At 42.6% G+C, this 23,759-nt stretch overlaps 1 protein-coding gene across 2 annotated transcripts; it reads right to left on the bottom strand.

The window, feature by feature from the left end:
- Positions 1-937: 937 nt before the first annotated feature.
- On the bottom strand, positions 938-18,438 carry FES (FES proto-oncogene, tyrosine kinase). 2 transcript variants are annotated; one of them, XM_074234048.1, is made up of 19 exons: positions 18,382-18,438; positions 17,117-17,338; positions 16,205-16,378; positions 13,982-14,078; positions 12,935-13,118; positions 11,901-12,038; positions 11,632-11,751; positions 11,210-11,332; positions 10,909-11,095; positions 10,642-10,725; positions 9,260-9,469; positions 8,612-8,734; positions 8,249-8,302; positions 6,363-6,481; positions 5,697-5,791; positions 4,472-4,595; positions 4,164-4,321; positions 3,584-3,706; positions 938-2,822 (listed from the first exon to the last, which is right to left on the bottom strand). In XM_074234048.1, the coding sequence occupies exons 2-19, from the start codon at positions 17,327-17,329 to the stop codon at positions 2,680-2,682; spliced, it is 2,469 nt and encodes an 822-aa protein (XP_074090149.1). In that variant the 5' UTR covers positions 17,330-17,338; positions 18,382-18,438; the 3' UTR covers positions 938-2,679. The 2 variants fall into 2 exon arrangements, with proteins under 2 accessions (XP_074090149.1, XP_074090148.1); XM_074234047.1 differs by lacking the exon at positions 18,382-18,438 and having other exon boundaries at positions 17,117-18,048.
- Between the last annotated feature and the right edge of the window lie 5,321 nt (positions 18,439-23,759).

The following is a 23,759-nucleotide window of genomic DNA, read 5'->3' as shown; positions in this document are numbered from 1 at the left end:
AGAAGCTCTGACTGTCTTCAAAATGTAACTGAGACTCTTGTTCCTCTACAATTGTAGTTTTTGGGCTTTCTTGTTCGCCTGAAATTATTTGTATGTATTTTACATTTACTTCCCTGGTTAAGTGTTGACTCCTACCAGTAGAATATAAACCCCTTGAGGGCAGGATTTAATTTCTGTCTCTGTATTCCTTAGTAGTTGGTGTTTAATAAATTTTTGTTTAACCAAAAAAGAAAAATTTCACAATTTTGGCTGTTTGTGTGTGTGTGTGTGTGTGTGTGTGTGTGTGTGTGTGTCTTGGTGCAGTGAGGGAGGGAGGTGTTATTACAGCCTTTGGATTCTGCTGCTAGTGTACCAAATATAGAATAAAGTGAGATACTTAGTAAATGGTATTCAATGATGATGAAATAAAAGGGCAACTGAGGTTAGACTTGCTCAGAGGATTAGCATTATAGAGCTTAAAGGGACCTTGGAAATCATCTAGTCTAGCCCCATCTAGTGGAAGGACCCTTGCATTTGGAATTAAAAGACCTGGATTTCACATTTGTCTCTGCACTTTAGAACTAGAATGTCTTTTGGTATATCACTTTACCTCTCCAGGTGATAGTTTCCTCTTCTGTAAAATGAGGGGGTTGGATTAGATATACATTAAGGTCCCAATCAGTTCTAAATCTTAAAGATCTACATGATTCTCTGCATTCTACCTAAATCTCTGCAACCAAATTCAAAGTCCTGCAATCACTCTCAATGTTTTGGAGTCATTCCCAGGACGCAGCTTCCACCTTTTCTTACTCAAGATGTTGAAGGTTTGGTCTGACAGAACCAGGCCCAGCATACTACCTACTGAGCCACCTAGCTGCCCATCATAATATTAAAAAGAAACTAAACCCAAGCTTTGGGGCCTGGAACTATCTTTTCAGATGGATAGTTTTGCTCCAGAAGTCAGAACTTAGAAGCAACGAGGAAGAAGATTTTGGCTCAATATGAGGGAGAAATTTCTAAAAATTAGAGTTGTTAAAAAATCAATCAGCCTACTTCACTAAATGAAAGTGCTCAGTCAAGGGTTTGCTTTGAGAGTATATACACTAAAATTGGAATTGGAGATTAGCAAGAAAGACATACACATTCATAAGTTATATCAGATATATTTTTAAAATGTCTACCATTTGACCCAGAGATCCCACATTAGAAATATATACCCAAGTAGTCCATTTATGAAAACAAAGCTCCAAAATAAACCAAAAATTCTTATAGGAATACTTTTTTTTGGTAGCAAAGAATTGGAAACAAAGTAAATGCTATTGATTAGGGGGAGCTTGAACAACCCATGGTATATGAATAGAATGGAGTATTACTATGCTGTAAGAATGATAAATATGATGAATCCAAAAAATCATGGAAAGACTTAACTGGTGCAAAGTGAGATGAGCATAACCAAGGGATCAATATACATAATGACTACAACAATATAAATGGAAAGGAAAATCACATATCCATCAAAAATGGATCTTTCACAAATTACTCAGAATAAAGTCTTTAAAAAAAGATATGAGGGGGCAGCTAGGTGGTGCAGTGGATAGAGCACCGGCCCTGGAGTCAGGAGTATCTGAGTTCAAATCCGACCTCAGACACTTAATAATTACCTGGCTGTGTGGCCTTGGGCTCCCCATGTAACCCCATTGCCTTGCAAAAACCTTAAAAAAAAAAGATATGAAAAGATACCTTTCCCACTCTTTTGCAGAGGTGGGAGGTCCAAAAGTATGGATCATTATGTAAAGTTTCGCAGTAGTTTTTCTCAACATGTTGATCAGTTTTGCTGGTTGGTTTTTTCCACTTCCTCCTTTTCATTAAAAAAAATTCTTTTGTTATTTGAGATGACTTTCTAGGAGGGGGAGGAAGGATAATACTGGGGAAATTTAGGCAATTTAGTAACAAAAGATAGAGATAAAATATTTTTGTCATAATACAAAGAAAGTTCTCAGAGATACTTGCTAGTACAGTATATACAATGGATTCTTGCACTGGGTAAGAGACTAGACTATATGACTTCTAAGGTCCTTTCCACTTCTAAGACTCTATATAACTTTCCAGGCAGGCAAATTTCTTTTGTTCTCTAGTGTCTTTTGTTCAGATCAGGCTGCCTGCCAAATGGGCCCCTAGCCTCAGGGCTCTGCCATCTTTCCTTTGTTCTCAGTGACTTGTAAATGAGGTCTGATGACTCCCACAGGATGCAGGGCCCCCTCCACTCCTACCCCACCTCAACATTCCCCACATGTATCTCAGAGTCCCTAAAACACATTTTTTTCCACTGTTATAAGTACTAGAAAATCTAGCCTCTCCAAATAAGCTGCATCCAAAGTATCCAGAGTAAGGATAAGTAGCTTTATTATTTCTCACAGAAGGAAGCAGCTTGTACCCTAGAAGCACATTAGGGTACAGAACAGAACCAGTACAGAAACATGTCCCTGCACTGATTTTGGCAGTGTGAACTGTGGGCCTGGGGGAATGCTTGGCTCCAACCAGAGAGATTGAGGGCTCCTGCTGGTACCTACCAGGCTGGTACCTGTCCAGCCCTGGGGCTTTGAAAAAGCTGAGGCTAGGGAGAAGGCATGTTCTCCCAATCAGAATAACTCCTTGGGGGTAGGGGTGGAGAGGCAGAAACTGGTGTCCCTGTTCTTGGTATCACCTATGCCGTTTTCGGATCCCCTCTAGCTCCTGGTGAATGACACTGAAGCTGGGTCTCTGGCCTGGATCATAGGCCCAGCACTGCTCCATCAACCGGAACACAGCATCAGGACACAGGTCTGGGCAGGGCAGGCGCCCACCTGGGGAGTAATATGATGAACAAGAGAATGAGAAAATAGGAGAAGTCCAATAACAATCAGTGGTCATTTATCTTTCCCAGGATCTCTTATTTCCTAATATAATTCTTACCATCTTGAGATAAATTAGATCAGAATTTCTTAATTTTCATGTGTATTATTAATTTCTTTGGCATTCTGGGGAGGCTTCTATTATTTTTCAGAATAATGCTTTTAAATGCATAAAGTGACCTCTATAAAGTGCTTTCAAATGCTTAAGAATTAAATAAATGCTGGCTATTATGAAATGTATAAAATAAAATTTATAGTATTACAGCAGAAATCAACTAAATAAAGATGTAATTTTTTTATCCAATTTCATGTATCTCTTTGAAATCTGTTCATGAACCTTATAGACCCAAAATTAAAAAATTTCTGGCTGAGACAATTGCTAAATTCCTTCTAGTCCTACATTTTTTGAAATTTTTGCTAAAGTGAAGAGTCTTAGGGATCAATAAGAATCCAGTTGTCAACAAGACCTTAATTCAAATGCTGCCTCAGACACTAGTTATATGACAGTGGGAAGTCACTTAACTATTCTTAGCCTCATTTTCCTCATCTGTAAAAGTAAGGATAATAAGGAGTTTTTATGAGAACTGAATGAGACAAAAACATATAGTGATATAAATAAAAATTAGCTATTGAGGAAGAAAAGTGGATATTCAACTTCCCTGATGAAGTTGGAACTTATAGCTTATCAGAGGGAAGTTAGTCACCCTTCTTACCCTTTTCTACAAGCTCCCGAGTTTGCTGGTTGCTGAGGTTGGAGTAGGGAGATGCCCCCAGGCTGAAGGTCTCCCAAAGCAAGATTCCAAAGCTCCATACATCACTCTCAGAGGAATAGCGCCCTGTGAAGAGAACCAAATTGGGAGGAAAGAGAAGCCAGTGAGATGGTTCTTGGTCTTCTGATCAAAGTAAAGGGACAAGAAAAAAGGAGTGCCAGCTTCCTTGGTGACACCCTCTAGACTCTGGCTGGGAGTATGGCATCGACCTGGGTTGTGTAGCAGACGATAGATTAGACTGGGCTAAGTTAATTGTAGAAGGGGAAGAGGCGTATGTGTGTGTGTGTGTGTGTGTGTGTGTGTGTGTGTGTGTGTGTGTGTGTTTGTGTCTATAAGAAGTTGGGTGAATGGATGAAAGCAGGAATGCTGGAAATAAACTCCAACCCAACTACATGGTACAAGGTAGGTAGAGAGCCACTTTCAGGTTCAGATGTCACCCCATAAAGAGGATACCCTGCATTGACCTAGGTTAGGGACCAGGGGCCAGGTAAGGCTAGTGTGATTTGAGAAAAAGAGTTGGTACCATAGTTAAGAGCTTCAGGTGCTGTCCATTTGACAGGGACCTGTCTGAGACCCCCTGAAGCTGCATAGATTCCATCTGCCCCTTCTCTAGACATTCCAAAATCACTGATCTTTAGCACATTCTTCTCTGTTACCAAGCAATTCCGAGCAGCCAAGTCCCTGGGGAAGGCAGTAGCAAAAAAATTAAGTCCAGAATACCTCCAACCCAAGGTCAATCCTGATGACCCCAGCCCCTCAACCTCAGCAAAGGGTCAGGGTTCCATCCACCATCATCTTGACTGAAGGGCATCACGTTCTGTGAGCACTCACCGATGGATACAGTGCTTGCTCTCCAAGTATTCCATGCCAGCAGCTGCATCACCCACCATCTGCAACAGCAACTTAACCCGCAGCCGGGCACCCTCTGTCCGAAGAAAGGTCAGGAAGTCCCCACCTGAGGAAGGAATGAAGGGAACACAAAGGATTAGAGAATCTTGGACATTATTTAATTACCAAGTATTGGAGAATCTTGGACATTATTTCATTACCAAGTATTGGAAAAAAATCACCAGGACCAGTCAGAAGACCTGGTTTCAAGTTATGCATTTGACACCTCTTATCAAATGAGATAATTTATGCAAAGTGCTTCTAAAAGTGCAAGATCAATCAATCAATCAATCAATATTTATTAAGCACACACTATGTGCTACAGCTCCCTCCTGAATCACTGCCTAGTTGCTGCATAGGGGTTTGCATAACTCAATGAAACTATGAGCTAGGTCAAGCAGGTACAGGTCATAGTAGAGAGTTTTGACAAAATGATCCACTGGAGAAGGGAATGGCAAATCCCTCCAGGATCTCTGCCAAGGAAAACCCCATGGACAGAAAGTTCTGGTATGTATGGCCCATGGAGTCACAATGAGACAGACATCATTGAACCACAACAAAAATTTGCTCATTTCAGGGTTAGAGAAATATGGATTATAATTGTTGTTGTTGTTGTTGTTGTTATAATCCTAAGTGACTATTGGCAAGTCTAGATAATGTTGTGGATGGAGTTCTGGGCCTGGAGTCAAGAAGACCTGGGTTTGAAATCTAGTTTTGGATACTTAACTGTGGCCTGAATAAGTCACTTAATCTCTGTTTGTCTTATGGAGCATAATGGGAATAATAATAGAATTACCTCCCAGGGCTTTTGTGAGGATCAAATGAATTAATAATTGTAAAGCACTGGCTATGGTAGGTGTTACATGAATATTAGCTAATATTATTTTTTATTAACTCAGTTTCCTCATCTGTAAGGTGGAGATAATAATTCTTGTTCTAGGCTATTGTGAGGAAAGCACTTTCTAAACAATGAGGTGCTGTATAATTATCTTACAATGATTATTAGTTTTCTTCAATACTTCTCATATGTTTTAAGCCTTCAACAATATAACTGGAAACTCCTAAGGAGCTAGAAGTCTTGGAAGTGAAGAAGTTGTCTGGGTATTTTTGACACTGCCACAGGAAGCTGCTTTGACTAGACTATCTTCTCTAACTTGGAGACACTCACCTTGCACCAGCTCCATGACAATGTAGATAGGTTGTTTCTGGGTACAGACACCAATGAGTCGAACAATGTTGGGATGACTGTATTGCTTCAAGATTCTGTGAGGGAATCACCAGGGAAGGGGATTAGGGCCAGATTCAGAACCTTACTTTAATATAACACAATCTATGTTCTCTCTTCCTCAACTGAAGGAAGGCAGACAGTATATTTAGTTAAGTCGAGAAGACAGGAGGCAAAGCAGGCAGCTACCTAGGCCCAATATAAAGGAACTTCTAGGGATCTTTTTTAATGTTACTTCTATAAATGTATATATATTGTTAATGAACTCTGCTCTCAGTGGCATGGAAGGATTTATTTTATTTTATCAAGTCAAAGATATTATAGAGAAGATTTCAAATCTGTAACAAACAATAAGTATTGGTAATGAATACAGGATTTAATTTTCACATGCTGAGGAATACAATTTTCAAAATTTATTGAGTTATTATTTTCTAGGCCCTGCTAGGATCTCCTTTTGACATGAGCCATGAAGGACTATGTCTTGCCTAAACTTCATATCTTTCCCCGGGTGCTTGACATAAGTAAACTGAATAGGAATCAGTCAACTAGAAAATGAACTAGGGCAGTCTAGGAGCTGGATGAAGAATCTATACTACTACTACTTCTCACCTGGCTTCTTGCAGAAATTTGGCTTTGAGATCTGGTGGGAGAGTTTCTCGACAGGACTTTACTGCCACCAGAGTGTTGTCAGCCCGCAGACGGCCGCTGAACACCTCTCCAAAGTTCCCCTGGAAAAAAACTTAGATTCAAAGCAGAGTCCTCACCATTCAATCATCTTGTTTTCCTCCTTCCCAATTACCCTTTTCCCTGGAACCTCAGCATTATATCAATCAATCCATCTTTCTTTTGCAAACTCTCTCTCCAGAGAATGGAGCAAATCCAATGTCTCTCTTTTTTTTTTAAGTTTTTTTGGAAGGCAAAAAAATGGGGTTAAGTGACTTGCCCAAGACCACACAGCTAGGCAATTACTGAGACCGGATTTGAACCCAGGTACTCCTGACTCCAGGGCCGGTGCTTTATCCACTGCGCTACCTAGCCACCAATGTCTCTTAAGGAGTTTAAATTAAGTTGAGGAATCAACTCAAGTACATATGTAATAAGAAAATAAGCTCCAGTTTCCTAAGCTAATTGAGAGAAATGACATAGATAACCTTCTGTTTGGATTTGAAATGCCTTTATGTTTTTAGCAGATTTATCCTCCTAAATATGTTTCTGAGCCATTGTTAAAAACTACATACCCTGTTACCATACCTATCAAGCTGGCTAGTATGACAGAAAAGGAAAAACTACAAACACTGAAAGTTATGTGGGAAAATAAGGAAACTAATGCACTCTAGTTGGGGTTGTACACTAGTCCAATCATTCTGGAGAACAATTTGGAACTATGTTCAAAGGGCTATAGAACTCTGCATACTCTTTGACCAGCAACCCTAGCTCTGCTTCCCAAAGAGACCAAAGATAAAGGAAAAGGATCCATATTTATGTAAAAAACATATTTATAGGACCTCTTTTTGTGGTGCTAAAGACTTGGGAATTAAGGAGATGTCCATCAACTGGAGCATGGCTGAATATGTTATGATATAGATTGTTATGGAATACTATTAGGCTATAAAAAATGACAAGAATTTCAGAAAACCTGGAAAGACTTATATAAACTGATGTAAAGTGAAGTGAACAGAACCAAAACAACATTGTACAAAGTAAGAGCAATATTATAATGATTATCAGCTGTAAAAAACATAGATATTCTGATCAATATAATGATCCAATTCAATTACAAAGGACTCATTATGAAAAATGCTATCCCCCTTCAGTGAGAGAATGGATAACTCTAAGTGTGGACTGAAGCATATATTTTTTCACTCTATTTTTCTTTGCAACATGGCTAGTATAGAAAAAAATTATATTTTGCATAATTTCACATGTACATGGGATATCATATTGCTTGCTTTCTTAATGTGTGGGGAAGGAAGGAGAGAATTTGGAACTCTAAAGAGAGAATATTAAAAAGCTCAAAAAAATTATAAACTTAAAAAAACCCAACCTATACACCCTGAAATTATACTAACCAATATTGACAAGTTTAATCTCCTTAGGACTCAGTCCCAATTGTAAAATAAGGGACTTGGCCTAGAGAGATTCTGAGTTCCTTTCAAATTCTCATATTAGGTTCCTCCAAATACAAATATAAGTGGGTGTCATGGAGAAGTCATCTTTAAAGTGATCTGCTAGCCAGATAATAATTGGGGGTTGCCAGTGTCTAAAATGTACGCAATTACTTGGTTCAAACTAAAATTTATTGACCAATTTGTAATCAAATAAAGCTTTGTATCTTAATAGGAGAAAATTAGGAAATAAGAGGGAGGCTATTTCATGTATATAGCTTAGGAGTTGAAAAAGGGGAGGTGAGGGTTGGGGTTAGGGAGGGGGAAATCAGTGGGGAGGCATGAGTGATTCAGACAGAGGATTCAAGCCAGCATAGCACTGACACTTACCCGTCCAATTCTTTCACCCAGCACTAGATCTTCATGGTTTAGGACCCATTTATCCTGGAGAAGTAGATTTGGAAAAACTGAGCTAATGTTACACAGAAAGGTTGTTGGACTATTTTCATGAGGTTTGGGCAGGCCAGGTCTACTGGAAAGGTTCTTTCCTACTTTGTGAGCTAAGTTCCCTTTAAAAATCTTTGCTTTTCTCCTTCCCTCCTCTGCCCTCCAGATTCTAGGACAAATATCTCTTGGATAAAGTATTAGATGCAAAAGGATGGGGGGATGCAAAAGCCATTAGGGTGGGGACAGATGGACCAGTTTACCAAAGGATGAGGGAGGAAATCTAGAGGCACAGCTTGGGAAAATTACCTTTGGGACTGCCTTCTTCAGACTGATACCACTTTTTTTGGTGAGGGGCTCCTGGGAGCGGAGGAAGTGGTCAATAAGCAAGGGGATGCTAGGGAATCCATCCCCTTCTAGCCGGTATAGGTTCTGTAAAGGGGATAGGAGCAAGAAAACAGCATACCTGAATTTGGGCTGGCCAGGCCTTTGTGAACAGCCTTGCACTGGAAAAAGGGACTGTGGTCTTCCTGGCTTAGTTGCTAAGGCATACTTTTGTAAGAAACAGATCAGATCCTATTCATATCAGTTGTCATATCCAGTCATACCATTCACATACTAATATGGTTTCCTCTCTGAATTTCTCTAGATGGAGATTCAGCATAGTTTAATAAAAAGAATAATGGATTAGAGTAGGAAGCCTTGGTTCTAAATCAATTTTGTCACTAACTAGACATATGATGTTAGATAGTCATTTAATCTTAGTCTTGGTTTCCCTATGTGTAAATTGAATAGGCTAAATTGGATCATCTCTTAGATTTCTTATAACCTTAGAATTCTTATAGCCCCAATATTCCTCATCTACCCCTGCTCGGTATTTTTCTGACCCAAAGGGTTTGCCTGTAAAAGGGATAATGGATACAATAGTCCCATAATGCCCCTCCTCCCCGAACTCACATCTGAAGATTGGATGATGAAATGCCGAGGTTGCCCATCCCACAGGACAGATAGCACGTATTCCTGTTTTCCCTGGCTCTCTCGCACGAGAAAATCCCCAGAATTCACTAGTAACTCCTGCACCTCTGTTCGTGGGATAGCGCCATGATACCACACCTGGTCCTGTAGAGGCTTCTGTATATCTGGGATGAGCTGTAGTGGTGGAGGGAGCTGGGGGTAGAGGGGAAAAACCCAGATAAACATATGGAACTTCCCACTACCTCCTCCTTGATTCAGACTCATAATTTTTCCTTGGACTATTGTAATAACCTCCTATCTCCCCAACTCCAGTTTTTCACCCTTTAGTTTATTTCACACATGTTGCCAAAAGAACAGCTTGGATTATATAACTCTTCCCTTCCCCTACCCTTCATGTCCCCCTCCCAATGCCCTTCAATAGAGCCCTACTGCCTTCCAAATTAAGTACAAACTTCTCAGTTTGACATTCAGAGTCCTTTACCATATGGCACCTTTATCTCTAGTCTTATCTCTCACTACATAGCAAATGTTCCCTTTGCTTTAGCCAAAGCAGACTACCTGCTGTTCCCTGAACATGTTCCACACCTCTTCCACATCCACACCCTTATTCTTTCTATTCCCTCCACTTAGAATGCTCCTTCCCCCACCCCCATCCCTCCTGTCAAAATTCTACCAATTCTTTGTTTGCAAAGAAGAATTTGGTGAGGGGGTGAAGTGTTAAGGGGAAATAATGGTGGTGTAAAAACTAAAGGCAGTAATAACTTTTTAAAAATTCTACTTATCCTTTAAGGTCCACACTGGATGCCAGCTTCTTAATCTTCTACTATTCTCCCAATCATATATGATTTACTTCTGTTCAAAAACCCTGAAAAACTTCTCTTATGGCACTTAGTAAAATACTGTATTGGGTTATAGTTATTTATGGATGTGTCCCCAATTGTAAGTACTCAAGGGCATGGAACACATCCAACTCATCTTTGATAACCCATATTGCCTACCACTGCATATGTTAGACTCAATAAATGTTTGTTCAATTGAGCCACATTCTTAATGTAAGGGGCTAATGTATAATCAAAGTCAAGGTCTGGATGGAGCTACTGAGGTCATAGTCAAGACTAGGGGGTGGGGAGCTGTGGAGTAGGAGGCTGGTGGTGAACACTGTGGCTTTGAAATCATAGGGGATATGTGACTAACCCAGCATAGGAACAGCTGCTCCCAAGGACAGCACTTTTTCCCCGTAAGTGAAGGCCCAGACCACCCTGTCTGACAGGACATGAAAACTGATCAAGGAGAAAAGGAGGAAAACAAAGTGGGAGGAATATAGAGTGAATGGGTTTGGGACTTGAGTATCTAAACCTTCTTACTGAGAACTTAGGGCGGAAGATTCCTGAGATATGGTTCTTCAGAATTTCCAATGTGGGTGTCCTTCCACCCTCACGCTCCTGCTCCTGCGATCAAGGATAGATTTCAGGGCACGACTGAGTTTTCAGTAAAGGGGAAAAGGCATAATAAGGGTCTACTTACTTCAGCATTTGCTGAAGGAAGCAGAAATGGAGTTAGGCAGACAACATTGTCTGTGGCCAGGGCATGGTCAGGGGGTCAGAACAGTGAGGTAGGAGAAACAGACGTACTGTGGAGGAGGTGGAGTGCTGGTCATCCTGGAGCACGAGGACAGGGGGTGGCTCCCCAGGACCCAGTTGCTCCAACTTGCTCTGTAGCAGGTCCTGCTGGGCCTTCAGTTTGGCTTGGCTGCAAAGGGATACCTGGAAGTCCTGGAGTGCCTCCTGTAGAGCCTGGCGCTTCCCTAGGAGCTGTACTCTGTTGGATGGACCAGATGGCCAGATAGAGAAGATCACCCCATCCTATTCTTTTTCCTCTTTTCTTCACAAACTATCATCTATCCAGACCCTCGGATTGCTCCTTTGGTCTCACCTTTCCCTTGGGTGAATGCTTTCTTCTTCCCTCTGAATCTCCCTCTGCATCTGGGTGACAATCTGTTGCCTGCTCATCACCATTTCTGTGGCCGTGGTCAGCTCATCATTCACTGAAGTTAGGCTATGGTCCCCAAAGCATGTGTCAGTAATAGCCCCAGCCCTTCCTTCCTCCAAAGAAAGAGAAGTTTCCAGGAAAGATGCTCACCAACTTGCTTGTGACTACCACCCCCTCAGCATAACTTTATCATCTTCAGGCCTCATGTTATACCTTGGGGGTTTAAGAGTCTCCAACCCCCCCCCACACACACATATCCTGTAGTTCTTAGGCCCATTTCAATAGTCTTAGAACCAAACTGCCTACACAGAAACAAACAGTGGCAATGCCATTGCCTCACACACAGATCACATTCCCATACATACGTGTGCTGTACGCTCTCTATTGTCAGCTCATTCAGCTGCAGCTCCCCAGGTTCCAGCTGTTCACCTTCCTCCAACAAAGTGTCATCAAAAGTCACACAGGGAGGGACGTTTGGTGCTGATCTGTGGAGGAGCGGGTAGTACCATAGAGGTCAGAGTTCAAGGGTGATTCCTGCCCTGGGCAAGGAGAAAGTACTCAATAAAATGGCTTTGGTACTTGATAGGGATAGGTGGAAGATAGGTGGATTCTTAATGTCTACTAGTGAGCTTACCCATATTGCTGAAGAAAGCCTTCATACTCAGTGTAAGGATTGATGCAGGCTGCAGCAGATGCAATCTCCCGATGGATGGTCACCACTTCATCCTGTACTAGGCTGCTGATCTCAATGTACTCCTGTAGGATCTCTTTCCTGTTTGCCACCCACCCACCCCCAAGCACAGGGATCTGTAGGAGACTCCTCTCACAGGATGGAGTTTTCTACATTCCAAGTTCCCCTTTCCCCATCTCATTCCAGTGTTCAGTCTCAGGATCAGGGCCTAACAAACCCCTCCTGAAACATCATTTAAGATGCCAAGGCAACTGGTTGATACAGTGGATAGAGTGCCAGGCCTGGAGTCAGAAAGACCTAGGTTCACCTATGACCTTTAGACACTTATTAGCTGTGTGACCTTGGGCAAGTCACTGAATCTCTGTCTCAATTTCTTCAAGTTTAATAGGGGGGTAATAATAACACTGCCTCCTTCCAAGGGGAGTTGTAAAGATCAAATGATATAACATTTATAAAGCCCTTACCATAGTGCCAAACACTAGGTGTCTGAGAAATATCTGTCTTTCCTCCCTTCCCCTTCTTTACTGTTCTGTCTCACCCCCTGACCCAACTCTTGATGCCATCTCCTGCATTTCTTTCAAACCCTTGCCCTGATTATTTCTCAAGAGGGTAGGCCAATGGCTTTGGAAAGTTCTCCAGTAGGTAGGTAGGAAGAGGGATCATAGGATTATAGATTAAAAGCTAGAAGGGATTTAAGAGAGCTTTTAGTCTAATCCCTCCTTTCTTAATAGAAATTTTAACAAGAAAGTGAGACCCAGAGAAGTTAGGTGACTTGGCCAAGGTTGCACAAACAGCAGAATTAAGATTTGAACTCATATGCTGGGACTCTAAATGTAGGGTTCTTTCATTGCACCATGTTGCCAGAAAGCCTATCATAGGTCAAACCAGTCTGGGGTTCTAGGGGGATTCAAGGGACAAAATGGGAGATGAGGAAAGAGATTTGGAGAGCAACAGAAGTCAAATGGGGAGGTCTTTACAGGATTAGGGCCATCTCCTGGTGCAGGTCCTGCAGGGACTGAAGGAGGCCAGGAAGCAGCAGCTGGTGATGGTGCTGATGGTGCAGCTGGGCAGCCCGGATGCCCAACACATAGCGGTTGTGATGTGCATAGAGTTTCCAGAGGCTCCGAACATACTTATCCTTGGCCTTGTCCCGGTCCTTGTCTGAATGGAGAAGGGGTTCAGGATATAAGCAGTATTGATTAAATCCTTTTCAAAACTGAAGAGAAATCATAAGATGCACAACAACCCACTGTCCAGTGTGAACCCCAACCCTCCAGGGCTATATAGGAAGTAGCCCAACATTTTAGGGTTGCTCTAAATCAGGGATGACCCAGGGCTGGGCTAGACTGGACCTCCAAATCAAGTGGATCTCCCCCCTCCTCCCAAGTCTATATGCAAAGGGCTTTACTGGACCAGACCAGCCTCTAAGGAGAAACAAAAAGGGAAAATTTGGTTCAGATGCTCTCTCCCAACAGTTTCTCTAGATTAGAGGTTATTGAGTACTTGGTACTTAAAGTACTATCAATTCCAAGTCTAGGCTGGAGGGTAACCTTTCTATTACCATCTCTATTAGTTAACAGCACTGTCCATAATGTGCTGGGATCTATCTAGGGGCTAATGGGGATACCAAAAAGTTAAGATATAATCCTTATCCTTATGAACAAATCTGTATACCTTGGGTTAAATCAAAGCCTAGAGACCAATGAGGTATTTGTATAGGTAGGGATAGGGCTCTTGTCTATTAGGCATCCTTTCTCTAGGAAAGCAGATCCATGGTTCTCACTCTCAATTATGGGTGGGGAACCTTTTTTCTGCCAAGGGCCATTTGGATATTTATAACATCATTTGAGAGCTATATTTAGTCAGCCATTTAATTAATTCACCCCAAAGAGCATCTCTTTATTGAATTTTGGGTCTCATCTGCTGTTTCTTTGGCAATGCCAGACTAATAACCCAGAGGTTCCCTGACTATGTTCTAGATAGAGGCATCTGGAGAAGTTCTACTAACCAATGATGATACCTACCTTTGCTAGCTTCCTGGTACTTGCGCTTGGCCTGAGCACTATCCCGTGCCAGTACCCGGTACTGACTTTTCAGCTTTTCAATATCTAGATTATGGATCTGGCAGAGCAAAGGAAGGTACTTAGCATCTGTTTTAAGTCTCTAAAATATGGGCTGCTGTGGAGTAGGGTTGCCTCTGTTAGGGAGCAGAGAGAATCCCTGGAAGGGATGTGATTCTAGCAGAGTTATACTGAAACCCAAGTTAAGCAATACCTTATTCAGAAATGATTGTAATATGAAGGCAGCTAGGTGGCCTAGTTCAAATTTGGCCTTGGAGACTTAAATTTGTGTGCCTCTGGGCAAATCACCTAACCATATTTGCCTCAGTTCCTCATCTAGAAAATGAGCTGGAGAAGGAAATGGCAACCCAATTCCCATTATATTGCCATATAAACCTCCAATGGGGATACGACTGGGAACAAATGAAAAAACAACTCAACAGATGATATAAAAACAAAAGATGGTGCAGTGGATAGAGCACAAGCCCTGGAGTCAGGAGGACCTGGTCAAGTCACTTAACCCCTTGCCTTGCAAAAACAAAAACAAAAGATATCAACAAAAACCATTTAAAAGTGAAAACAAAAGATTAAAGGAAAGGTGATTAAAAGTAAAAAATTTCTTTCTGTAGGGACTGGTTCAATAACACTGTAAAAGAGGCAACTAATTTTCTCAAAGTTTGGGAGGTTATTTTGTACAAAAAATCTAACTTCTTTGGCTATTTAAAAGAACTAAGGCTAGAGTATGGAAACTTAGGTTTTAGTTTCAACTCCTCTCACTTAGACAAGTTTAAACCCTCTGGATCTCAGTTTTCTGAGAGGTGGATGAAATTATATCAGAAAATCATAGGAATAAAATGAATGTTGAAAATTATCTTTTCATATAACTGGAAAAATAAATAATTAAAAAAGTCATACTCATATAAAGGAATTTGGAACACATCGCATTTCTTTTAAAAGAACCAGTGATTTTTGTCAATATGGAGAATTCCAGATGTGGGAATTTTCTTCAATAAGTCTACAGATATATATCTATGTAGGAAATTTTAGGAAATTGCAGAAGGTACTTAGAAGTCAAACAGCTAGTGTCAGAGGTGGGATTTTTCAAGTCTTCCTGACTCCAAGATTAACAACACTGCCTTATTTAATATCTCTTTCCCCCTCTAAAAAGGAAAAATGTTCTGATTCTAAACTCTGCCCATCTCAAAAGAAATGAGAAATGCTTTAGGTCAGTCACATTTTGGTCACTAGGTGTCACCATTTCCAACAAAAGAACTAGAGAATTCATTGGTTACCAGAATCTGAGCAGAGCTGAAGTCTAGAAATGAAATAAATCAGGCAGGAAGAGAGGACCCTGGGGACTGGAAACACATTCTTAGTATATGAAAAGTGAGGGGCCAAATGATTTGAAAGTGCTTAGTCTAGACTAGATCTTTATTAGCCACCTAGAGAAGTCTCTGTTGACTTAGGGGTGGGATTTGAAGATAAAATTTGGAAAGGAAGGAACAATGTCGACTTTAAAGATTCTATAGTCTTGAGCAAGGTCAGATGATCTCTTTCCTTCAATACTTCCCCTTAGACTTCTGACCACACATTGGACTATTTTTTATGTGAAGGCAGAGGGAGTCCCCAATTCATGATTCATTCCTGAGAAGGACTGGGTGTCACCAACTTTCCCAGGAAGGGAACTGGTCATACAAGAAAGTGAATTGTTTTCAGGTCAATGTGGACATCTGGAGGTGGAACCAAAGTGGGAGAAGAGTCAGAGCAGAGGATAGGCTTGGACTGCATGATGAAGAAAACTGGAAGTAAAGTACAGGCAGGACATTAAAGGAAAATTAACAGAAAAGAGGAACCAGAAGAAAAATACTTGTTGAGAAGGAAAGTGGTTAGAGTAACCAGACAAGCCAATTTTAGAAAAGAAAAGAGAACCGGTTATAACTAAGAGGCTTTTCTTTGAATTTTGAACCAAGAAATTCTTAGGAAAACTCTGAAAAAGAACAAAATAAATGGGCAGATTCTCCTTTCATGGACATCATTTGCCACCAACCTTTCATTCCACCACAGGAATCCTAAGAAAGGCTCCCTCAGCAATAATCCCCTTCCTGAAGTCTTTCTACATGTGTTTGCTCTTTATCTTTTGGGAGTTACTAAAAGAATGGCCTGGAGTAGAAGAAAGGAAGATGGTACCTTAGTTAGGTCTTGTTGGAGCTGCTGCCACTGTTCACTGTAGCTTTTTCGAAGCTGTTGCCGTTCACGGATCAGGATGCTCAACTTGCTCAGGGGGCCTGAATTCAGATCTTCTGCATGCTGACGAAGAAGCCGGCTTAGGCTTTCAGTCTGTCGAGTTATTTCGACCCAGGACTAGAAATTGGAAAGGACAAGGTTGAAGATACTAGAGAAGTTGAGACAATCCAGTTGGAGAGGCAGAAAAGCAGTTGGGAATAATAAGTTAATTAATAATAATAATAATAACTAATTTATTTAGCATTCTAAGGTATTGCCAAAAATACAATGATTAATTTTTTGTTTAGGGTTTTTTTTTTGCAAGGCAATGGGGTTAAGTGGCTTGCCCAAGGCCACACAGCTAAGGTAATTATTAAGTGTCTGAGACCGGATTTGAACTCAGGTACTCCTGACTCCAGGGCTGGTGCTCTATCCACTGTGCCACCTAGCTTCCCCCATTTTTTTTTTATTTTAAAAAATTTTTTTAAAGATTTTATTTATTTTGAGTTTTACAATTTTCCCCCTAATCTTACTTCCCTCCCCCCACCCTCCACAGAAGGCAGTTTGCCAGTCCTTACAATGATTAATTTTTGATAATATATGTGAAGAAAGAAGAAGAAGGGTGGTAGCAAACTGTTCACATTGTTACTGCCAGGATGGCACAAAATTGTTAACCTATTTGGCCTTAGAGACTCTGCTTTACCCCACCATCTAGAACACTGAATTAACTTAATGAGACTCTTTTGAGGATGAACTGAAATCCAAAGGAGATATGAAAGAGGAAAAACCCTGATGAAGAGCAGTAGTTGTAATGAGGGAGAGTGGTAAGAGCAACATTAAAGGAAATGAGGTAGGGAACAGAAATTAGGTGCCCACCTGGTTGATCTGGCTGACATGGTCTAGGTTTCGGACCTGGCTGCCCCCTTCTTGTGAAGTCATATGGTGTAGTAGCCCTGCATACTCCCGGTCACTCTTTACTCTCTGGGCCATCCACTTTCTCATACCCTCCAAGAGTCGAAGCTCAGCCTCCTGCAACCTCTGCAGTACTCCATGCCCCTGAGGGCTACATAATTCAGAGGAGAAGCCCATTCTATTGCCCTGGAAGCAAAGATATGTTGTCATTTCCAGTTGCAATCAAGGTAGGTGGAAGCTGGACAGAGCTGGGGACCCAGCCAAGCAGATCCTTGGGGATAGGGTTGTGGGGTACCCATAAGATATAGCTGCCCTGGAGGCCTAAAAAGGAAGGAGTCCTTGAGACACTGAATTCAAGAAACAAAACAAGATGCCTCTGTGTCTGTGTGTGTGTGTGTGTGTGTGTGTGTGTGTGCGCGTGCGTGCCTGCGTGCATGTGTGTGTGTGTGTGTGTGTGTGTGTGTGTGTGTGTGTGTGTGTGTTTATCCTCAGATCTTCTCTGGGACCCTTTTCAAGTCTTAGAGAATGTGCCAACAGCTCACTATTACATACCCTGAAAGACAAGCATGACCAGAAAGAGGAAGAGGAACTTGTGGTTTAAGCCTTCTGGTGACTTATGCACGGTCAGCCCCCGGGTCACTTACCTACCTCATCCTCAGTTCCCAAGGTTTCCCTGTCCCTGCACCCTCAGACTTCCCCCTCCCCAGAGAGCACCAACTCGAGGGCTCCTTAAAATTCGGATGGGGGCGTTCCTGACGCTAGCGGAGAGTCCAGGTTTACAGGTGGCTTGGTCACCTGCATTCTTTTCATCCTGGGCCCTCAAAGGTCGCACCTTTCCGGCCCTCAAAGGTCCTTTGGGCAGCATTACTCTCGAGTGACCCACGGGGTCGTGTCCGCCCTGAGGCGCAGCTGTGCCTCTGGTCCCCCCGGACCTCCCGATCCTCCTCGCCTTGCCCGCCCCCCGACCCGCAGGATCACCATCTTGCCATCCCCCTCCCGCTTCCTCTCCCAGCTCAGGGAGGCTCAGCCCCGGCTTTCCCCGCGATCCCTGCCAGCCCCGCCCCGACCCCCAAGCCCCTTCCAAGCCCCCCTCTTCCCCACGGCCCGGGCCGGCCATGCTCGCCCCGGGCCCCGGGCCGCGAGCCCCTTCCCGCAGCCGCCCCCCGGCCGCGCCTGCTGTCCGCCCCCCGGGGACCAGTCCGGATGCCGGGGCGCCGCTGGGGGGTTACCGGGGAGGGAGCTGCTCCTGGCGGCGGCCGCGCTGCCTCCACTCCGGCCCCGGCCCCGGCCCCGGCCCCGGCCCCGGCCCCGGCCCCGCTGCCGCTGCCGCTCCGGCCCCGGCCCCGGCCCCGGCCCCGCTGCCGCTCCGGCCCCGGCCCCGGCCCCGGCCCCGGCCCCGCTGCCGCTCCGGCCCCGGCCCCGGCCCCGGCCCCGGCCCCGCTGCCGCTCCGGCCAGTTCCTGCTTCTGGAGCTTCCTCCTCCCGCCGTTTCACGTGGCCCCGGCCTTTGGGCGGGTCGGAAGAAGGGGGGACGGGAGGAGGGGTCGGGGGGAGTGAGGCGGGGGTGCTCCGGGACCCTCCGTCAGTGCGTCCACGGATGCGGGGCCAGCCCGGCCGCCGCCCTCCTCCCCTTAGGGAAAGCCGCTCATGCTTGGTTCTGGCAAGCGTCCGAAAGCTGCGGACCCTGCGCCCCTCACCCCCAGGCCGGGACGCCCCCTCCCCAGGCTTCGGATGCGCTCAGAGCTCCAGCCCGCTGCAGCGGGTTAGGTTCCTGGGCAGGTGAGAGGGAGGCAGGGCTGGACCGGAGCAGGGAGTGGTGGCCCCAACAGGCCCACCTTGCTGATGCGACCCTCTTTCTTCCCCAGTTGCTTAGAGACCAGGGAAAAGGAAGTGAGGGTGAAGAAGAGAATCCTGGCCCAGCCAGAGCCCAAGCGAGCCTTCAGATGACTGATGCAGAAACGTGCCTTTCATTTCTTAGCAGAGAGAGAGGTGATGGGCTAGAGGGGCAAACTGAGGAATGTGTTCATTTCTTTTGTTTGACCCTATAGAGTTTTTACAAGCTAAGGCAGTGGAGGAAGGTGGGTTAGTGCCTAACAACAAACATAAAAAAGAGCATGAGCAAAACCTTTTTTAAAAAAAAACAGGAAAAACAAAAAGAGTGTAAAGGGAAAGCAAATAAAGTATTTTTGTTACTGTGTTGTTACATATTTCTTGAAAAAGTTGTACCAAAAATGGACAATTTCTTATATAATCTTTCCCTTTTTTTGTAACTTGAGATGTTTGTGCATGTTAAGTTCACAATACAAAAGAAAATTTTAAAAAGAAATTGGGTCAGATAAGGAATGTCTGAGTTGGGAAAAGGGTGAAAAGATTTTAAGATTTTTCAACATATTCTTTTCCTTGATTCTTTCTTTCCCAGTGGATGGGACTTGAACACAATACATTCAGAAATCAGGGATGAACCAAATGACTTGTAAGATAACTTTCAATTTCTATATCCTCAGTCCTTCCATTAAGACCTAAGAATATGAAGCTAGAGAAATAGCACAGCCGGGGATCAGGGAAGTTTGGGGAAAATGGTAACTACCTTTCAAATATTTGAATGGCTATCCCACAGAAGAGAGACTACATTTATTCTGCTAGGACTCAAAGGCAATAATAAGTGAAATCTGAAGAAGCAAATCTAGGCTTGATTTAAGGAAGATCTCCCAAACAATTAGAGTAAACCAAAAATGAGATTGCTTTGAGAAAGTGTTTACTCATTGGAGGTCTTTAAAAGCCAGGGTTGGACAACTACTCACTGGAAATGTAGAGAGAATTCTTTTTCAGATATTTTGAACTAATTGGTCTTTGGGGTCTCTTCCAGATTTTGACATTCTGTGATTCTGAGGCTTGAGCACTTTAGAATGAAGGTACAAGGCTATAAGAATTTGTCCTAATTTTAAAAATGAGTGGCCACACCTCTTTCAGGCCAGTAGAATGATGAATCCTGGGGAAACATCAGGTTGGAGACCCTTGCATGGTATCATATATATATATACACTTCATTGGTCAACAAATACCTAGGGGGAATCTTATGGTCTATGGTGAACTAAGATAAGACACCTGTAAAATCTGTGTGAATGATGACCAAAATAGTATAAAGGAAAACAATTATGAAAGACTTTAGATGTGATCATAGGAGTGACACAGGAGACTGATAATAAAGTATGGCTCTCACCTCTTCAACAAGAAGTTATGGACCTCAGCTGAGTCTTCCTAAAGTAAATTGGGATGGTACTGCTTATTAAGAACTTACTAGGAGCCAAGCATTGGATAATCAAGGGGAATCTGTACAGGAGTGTAGGGAATACTCATCATGTAGAGACAGGAAATGGAGTGGAGATTTGGTTTAGGATAAGATAAGGTGAAAGCTCACCTCTCCTATCAATTTTCTTGTTTTTCTAGTGGAAGAATTCAAAGTTCCTGTGGGGGAGCGAAAAGAGGATGACTTATTTGGTATAAGGGAGAACTTCTATGTCCTGAAGGGTAAATTAATAGAAAAAAAAATCAAGAAAGAAAAGAGTTTTGATTCTGAGCATTGTAGTGTATGCCTATAATTTTTTTTTTTTAACTGGGAGTGTTTGAGGTTAGTTCTTCATTCAAATTCTGGGTTTGTGAGCTGCAGCAGGGCTAAAGGGAACTGGATGTTTGTATTATCTGGCACAAATTTGGTCAATGCTTGGGAGTAGAGGGTCACCAGGCTGCTTAAGGAGAGACCACAGGGCCCAGGTCAGAAAAATCAAGTAGGTTAAAACTTTTTTGTCTATCAGTAATGGGATCAGACCTGTGTGGCTACACTTACAGCCTAGGTGATCAGGGGATCCAGTCTTCCAAAAAAAAAGTGATTTTATTGTTGTTGAGATCACCAAGCAAAAGAATATATGTTGTTTTTCATTTCAGTGTGTCTGTTTTTTTATAACCCCATGTAGGGTTTTCTTGTCAAAGATCAGTCACTGGAATGATTTGCCATTTTCTTCTCTAGCTCATTTTACAGATGAGGAACTGAGGAACAAACAGGGTTAAGCAACTTGCCTAGGGCCACACAGCTACTAAATGTCTGATTTGAATTCATGAGGCTGTTTTCCTGATTTCAAACCCAGTTCTCTATCCATTGTGCCATCTACTATCCTTTAAAAAAAAAAAACCAAACCTGTTTAACAGAAGTTCAGTTTCATATACAAACGGAATTCTGATTTGAACTCATGAGATGTCAGTATCTAAATTTCTCCTTGGCTGACTCAGGAATAATAGTTTACATTCATGAAACTTCATACCAGATTATCACTAAAGAACTTTAGTCAAAGATTCTGCCTTCCATCAACGGTAGCACCATCTTCTGTGATTCTTTGACAGAGAAGTTCATCTAAGCAAGTAGAATAATAATCATGGTAGCCATTTTTTTCCACATTATGATAAGGGTGTGCCCTGAACCCTATCCAGGTTCATATTAGAGATCCAACCAAGTTGATATGACTCTGATTTCTGTGTTTGCCTCAGTTGCTTCTTCTGAAAACTGTTCTAGCAGGATAATAGAGCGAGAGTTGGAAAGAACTTAAGAACCTCAGAGAACATTTGGCCTCACCCGCTCATTTTACAGATGAGGTTCAGGGAAAGGCAAGTCACATAGAGAGGGTCAGATCAAGTCCTATCTCTCCAGAGTTCCAGCACTTTGCCTTGCTACCATTTACTGGAAGAGGCTACTGTGTAAACCACTCTCAGGGAAGGGCACCTCCGTCTCAATGATGTTACTGCTGCCAGTTTCGTAACAATAACCCCAATTTTGTCTTATCCTCCCTTTCAAATCTCATGTTTAGATCAATGGGGCAAGAGCCACTACTTTCTTAACAGGAAGTGTATTTAAGGAAAAGGGTGGGGCCAGCAGGAATCCAGTTATGAAATTGAAACAGTCATTACATATGCTAATATAGAAATTCCCTGGCTCTAATTGATTCCGGATTTTTCTTGCCAAAAGGAGGTATTTCATTTGATTTACCTGGAAAATTACTTTACCTGTGTTCTGCCTAGAGTGACTATGCCTAGGCAAGGCTCTTTTAACCACCTGAGTCAGAAACTCAAGATTCCGAATTACTACAAGATTTAGGGAGGGAAGGTTGGCTAGGTAACAGGTAAAGCATCATCTTCAGGTACAATCATCTCCAGTCCCAACTCTAAGGAACCAATGGAAACATCCACAGTGAAGTGCACCCTACAGATTCCCAGACACAATGTAACATCAAAAGGGTTGGACTAATATGGTTTCCAGTTTATACAGTAAAATGGCTATTTCAGAGGACTAACACTGACACTAGCTTATGTTCTACCTCCCTACAGAGAGGGGGCAGACTATAGATTGGAATAGATCTCCACACGTGCCCAAGCTATTGATGTTTTGCTTAATTTATTATAAGGGGGGCTTCTATTGTTGGTTATGGAGGGGAGTGGTTTGGAGGTACGATTCTTTAAAATCATAAAATATTTCACAAGAGGCAGATTTAGACATGATCTAAGAAAATTCCTCCTAACTATGCAAAAGTGGAAACAGTATGGCTAGGGTGAGACTAGAGGTCTTTAAGAAAAGACTGGATGGTGATTTTTTATTTTATCTTTTTTGCTTTTTGTAAGGCAATAGGTTAAGTGACTTGCCCAAGGTCACACAGCTAGGATATTATTAAGTGTCTGAGGCTGGATTTGAACTCAGGCCCACCTGACTCCAGGGCCGATGCTATCTAGTTGCCTCCCCTGTGATTTGTTTTTTTTAGAATACTTTGTAAAGGGAAAATAATTTGGATTGGATGATCCCTGAGGACCTTATAACTCAAATTCTGATTCTAAATATCTTTAGGGCGCTATTAGAAGTGAAAATTAGCTCAGGGCTGATGGCAGACCCAAGAGCTCAACTCACAGGCAGTTGAATAAAATAAAGGCTAAGTCCAGTCTAGTAGTACATGAAACTCATAGCCAGGTCTCTTTATTTCAAGGGCTTCACTTATGGTGAGGTGAATAGAGCTAGTTTGAAGCCAGGAGAATGTAGCCTGACACAAGTTGGTCATGTGGCCCCCTGCCCAAGTCTCACTGTTCAAAGTCAGAGCTGTTAAATTCACTACACTATCTGGAGAGGAGTGATATATCGACTTAGTTTTAAAATGTAATTTTATGTGCTTTATTGTATTAAAAAAAAATCTTTCCCAATGACAATGCACATTGGGGAATTGATGTTTGACATCTCTTTCCCCAACAGTTCTCCAGAACTGTTAAGTTGCAGAGGTGCTGACCAGCACTGGCAGAGGCAGTTTCCTATTCCAGTGAAATTACAAATGTTCATAGCTGCAAGGCAGTGGATGTTCCTAAATCAAATACCTCTTGGTTCTTCTGTTCTAGTTCTCCTAGAGAGAACTGTCCTCAATTCTCAGGAAGAGTTCTTATGCATAAGACTGCAAAACACCAGTGTGCCGAAGCAAGCAAGGATCACAGAACTTCTAACTGGAAGGAACCATAGAGATCATCTGATTCAATTGCCTCATAGTACAGCTGAGATAAAAGAGATGAAGCAATTTGCCAAAGATCAC

The sequence above is a fragment of the Macrotis lagotis genome, chromosome 4 (assembly GCF_037893015.1).
Source record: "Macrotis lagotis isolate mMagLag1 chromosome 4, bilby.v1.9.chrom.fasta, whole genome shotgun sequence".
NCBI lineage: Eukaryota > Metazoa > Chordata > Mammalia > Peramelemorphia > Peramelidae > Macrotis > Macrotis lagotis.
Note: the sequence above shows the minus strand (reverse complement) of the source record. Positions and strands in the feature narration are given on the sequence as shown.

Excerpts from the sequence above, each read along its gene's own strand:
- FES (XM_074234047.1), bottom strand. The coding sequence starts at position 17,362 with ATGACAACATATCTTTGCTTCCAGGGCAATAGAATGGGCTTCTCCTCT. Across the intron at positions 16,379-17,116 it reads ATGTCAGCCAGATCAACCAG|TCCTGGGTCGAAATAACTCG; the intron begins GTGGGCACCTAA and ends TCCAATTTCTAG. Across the intron at positions 8,735-9,259 it reads TCATCATCCAATCTTCAGAT|AACCTATACCGGCTAGAAGG; the intron begins GTGAGTTCGGGG and ends TCCCCTTTACAG.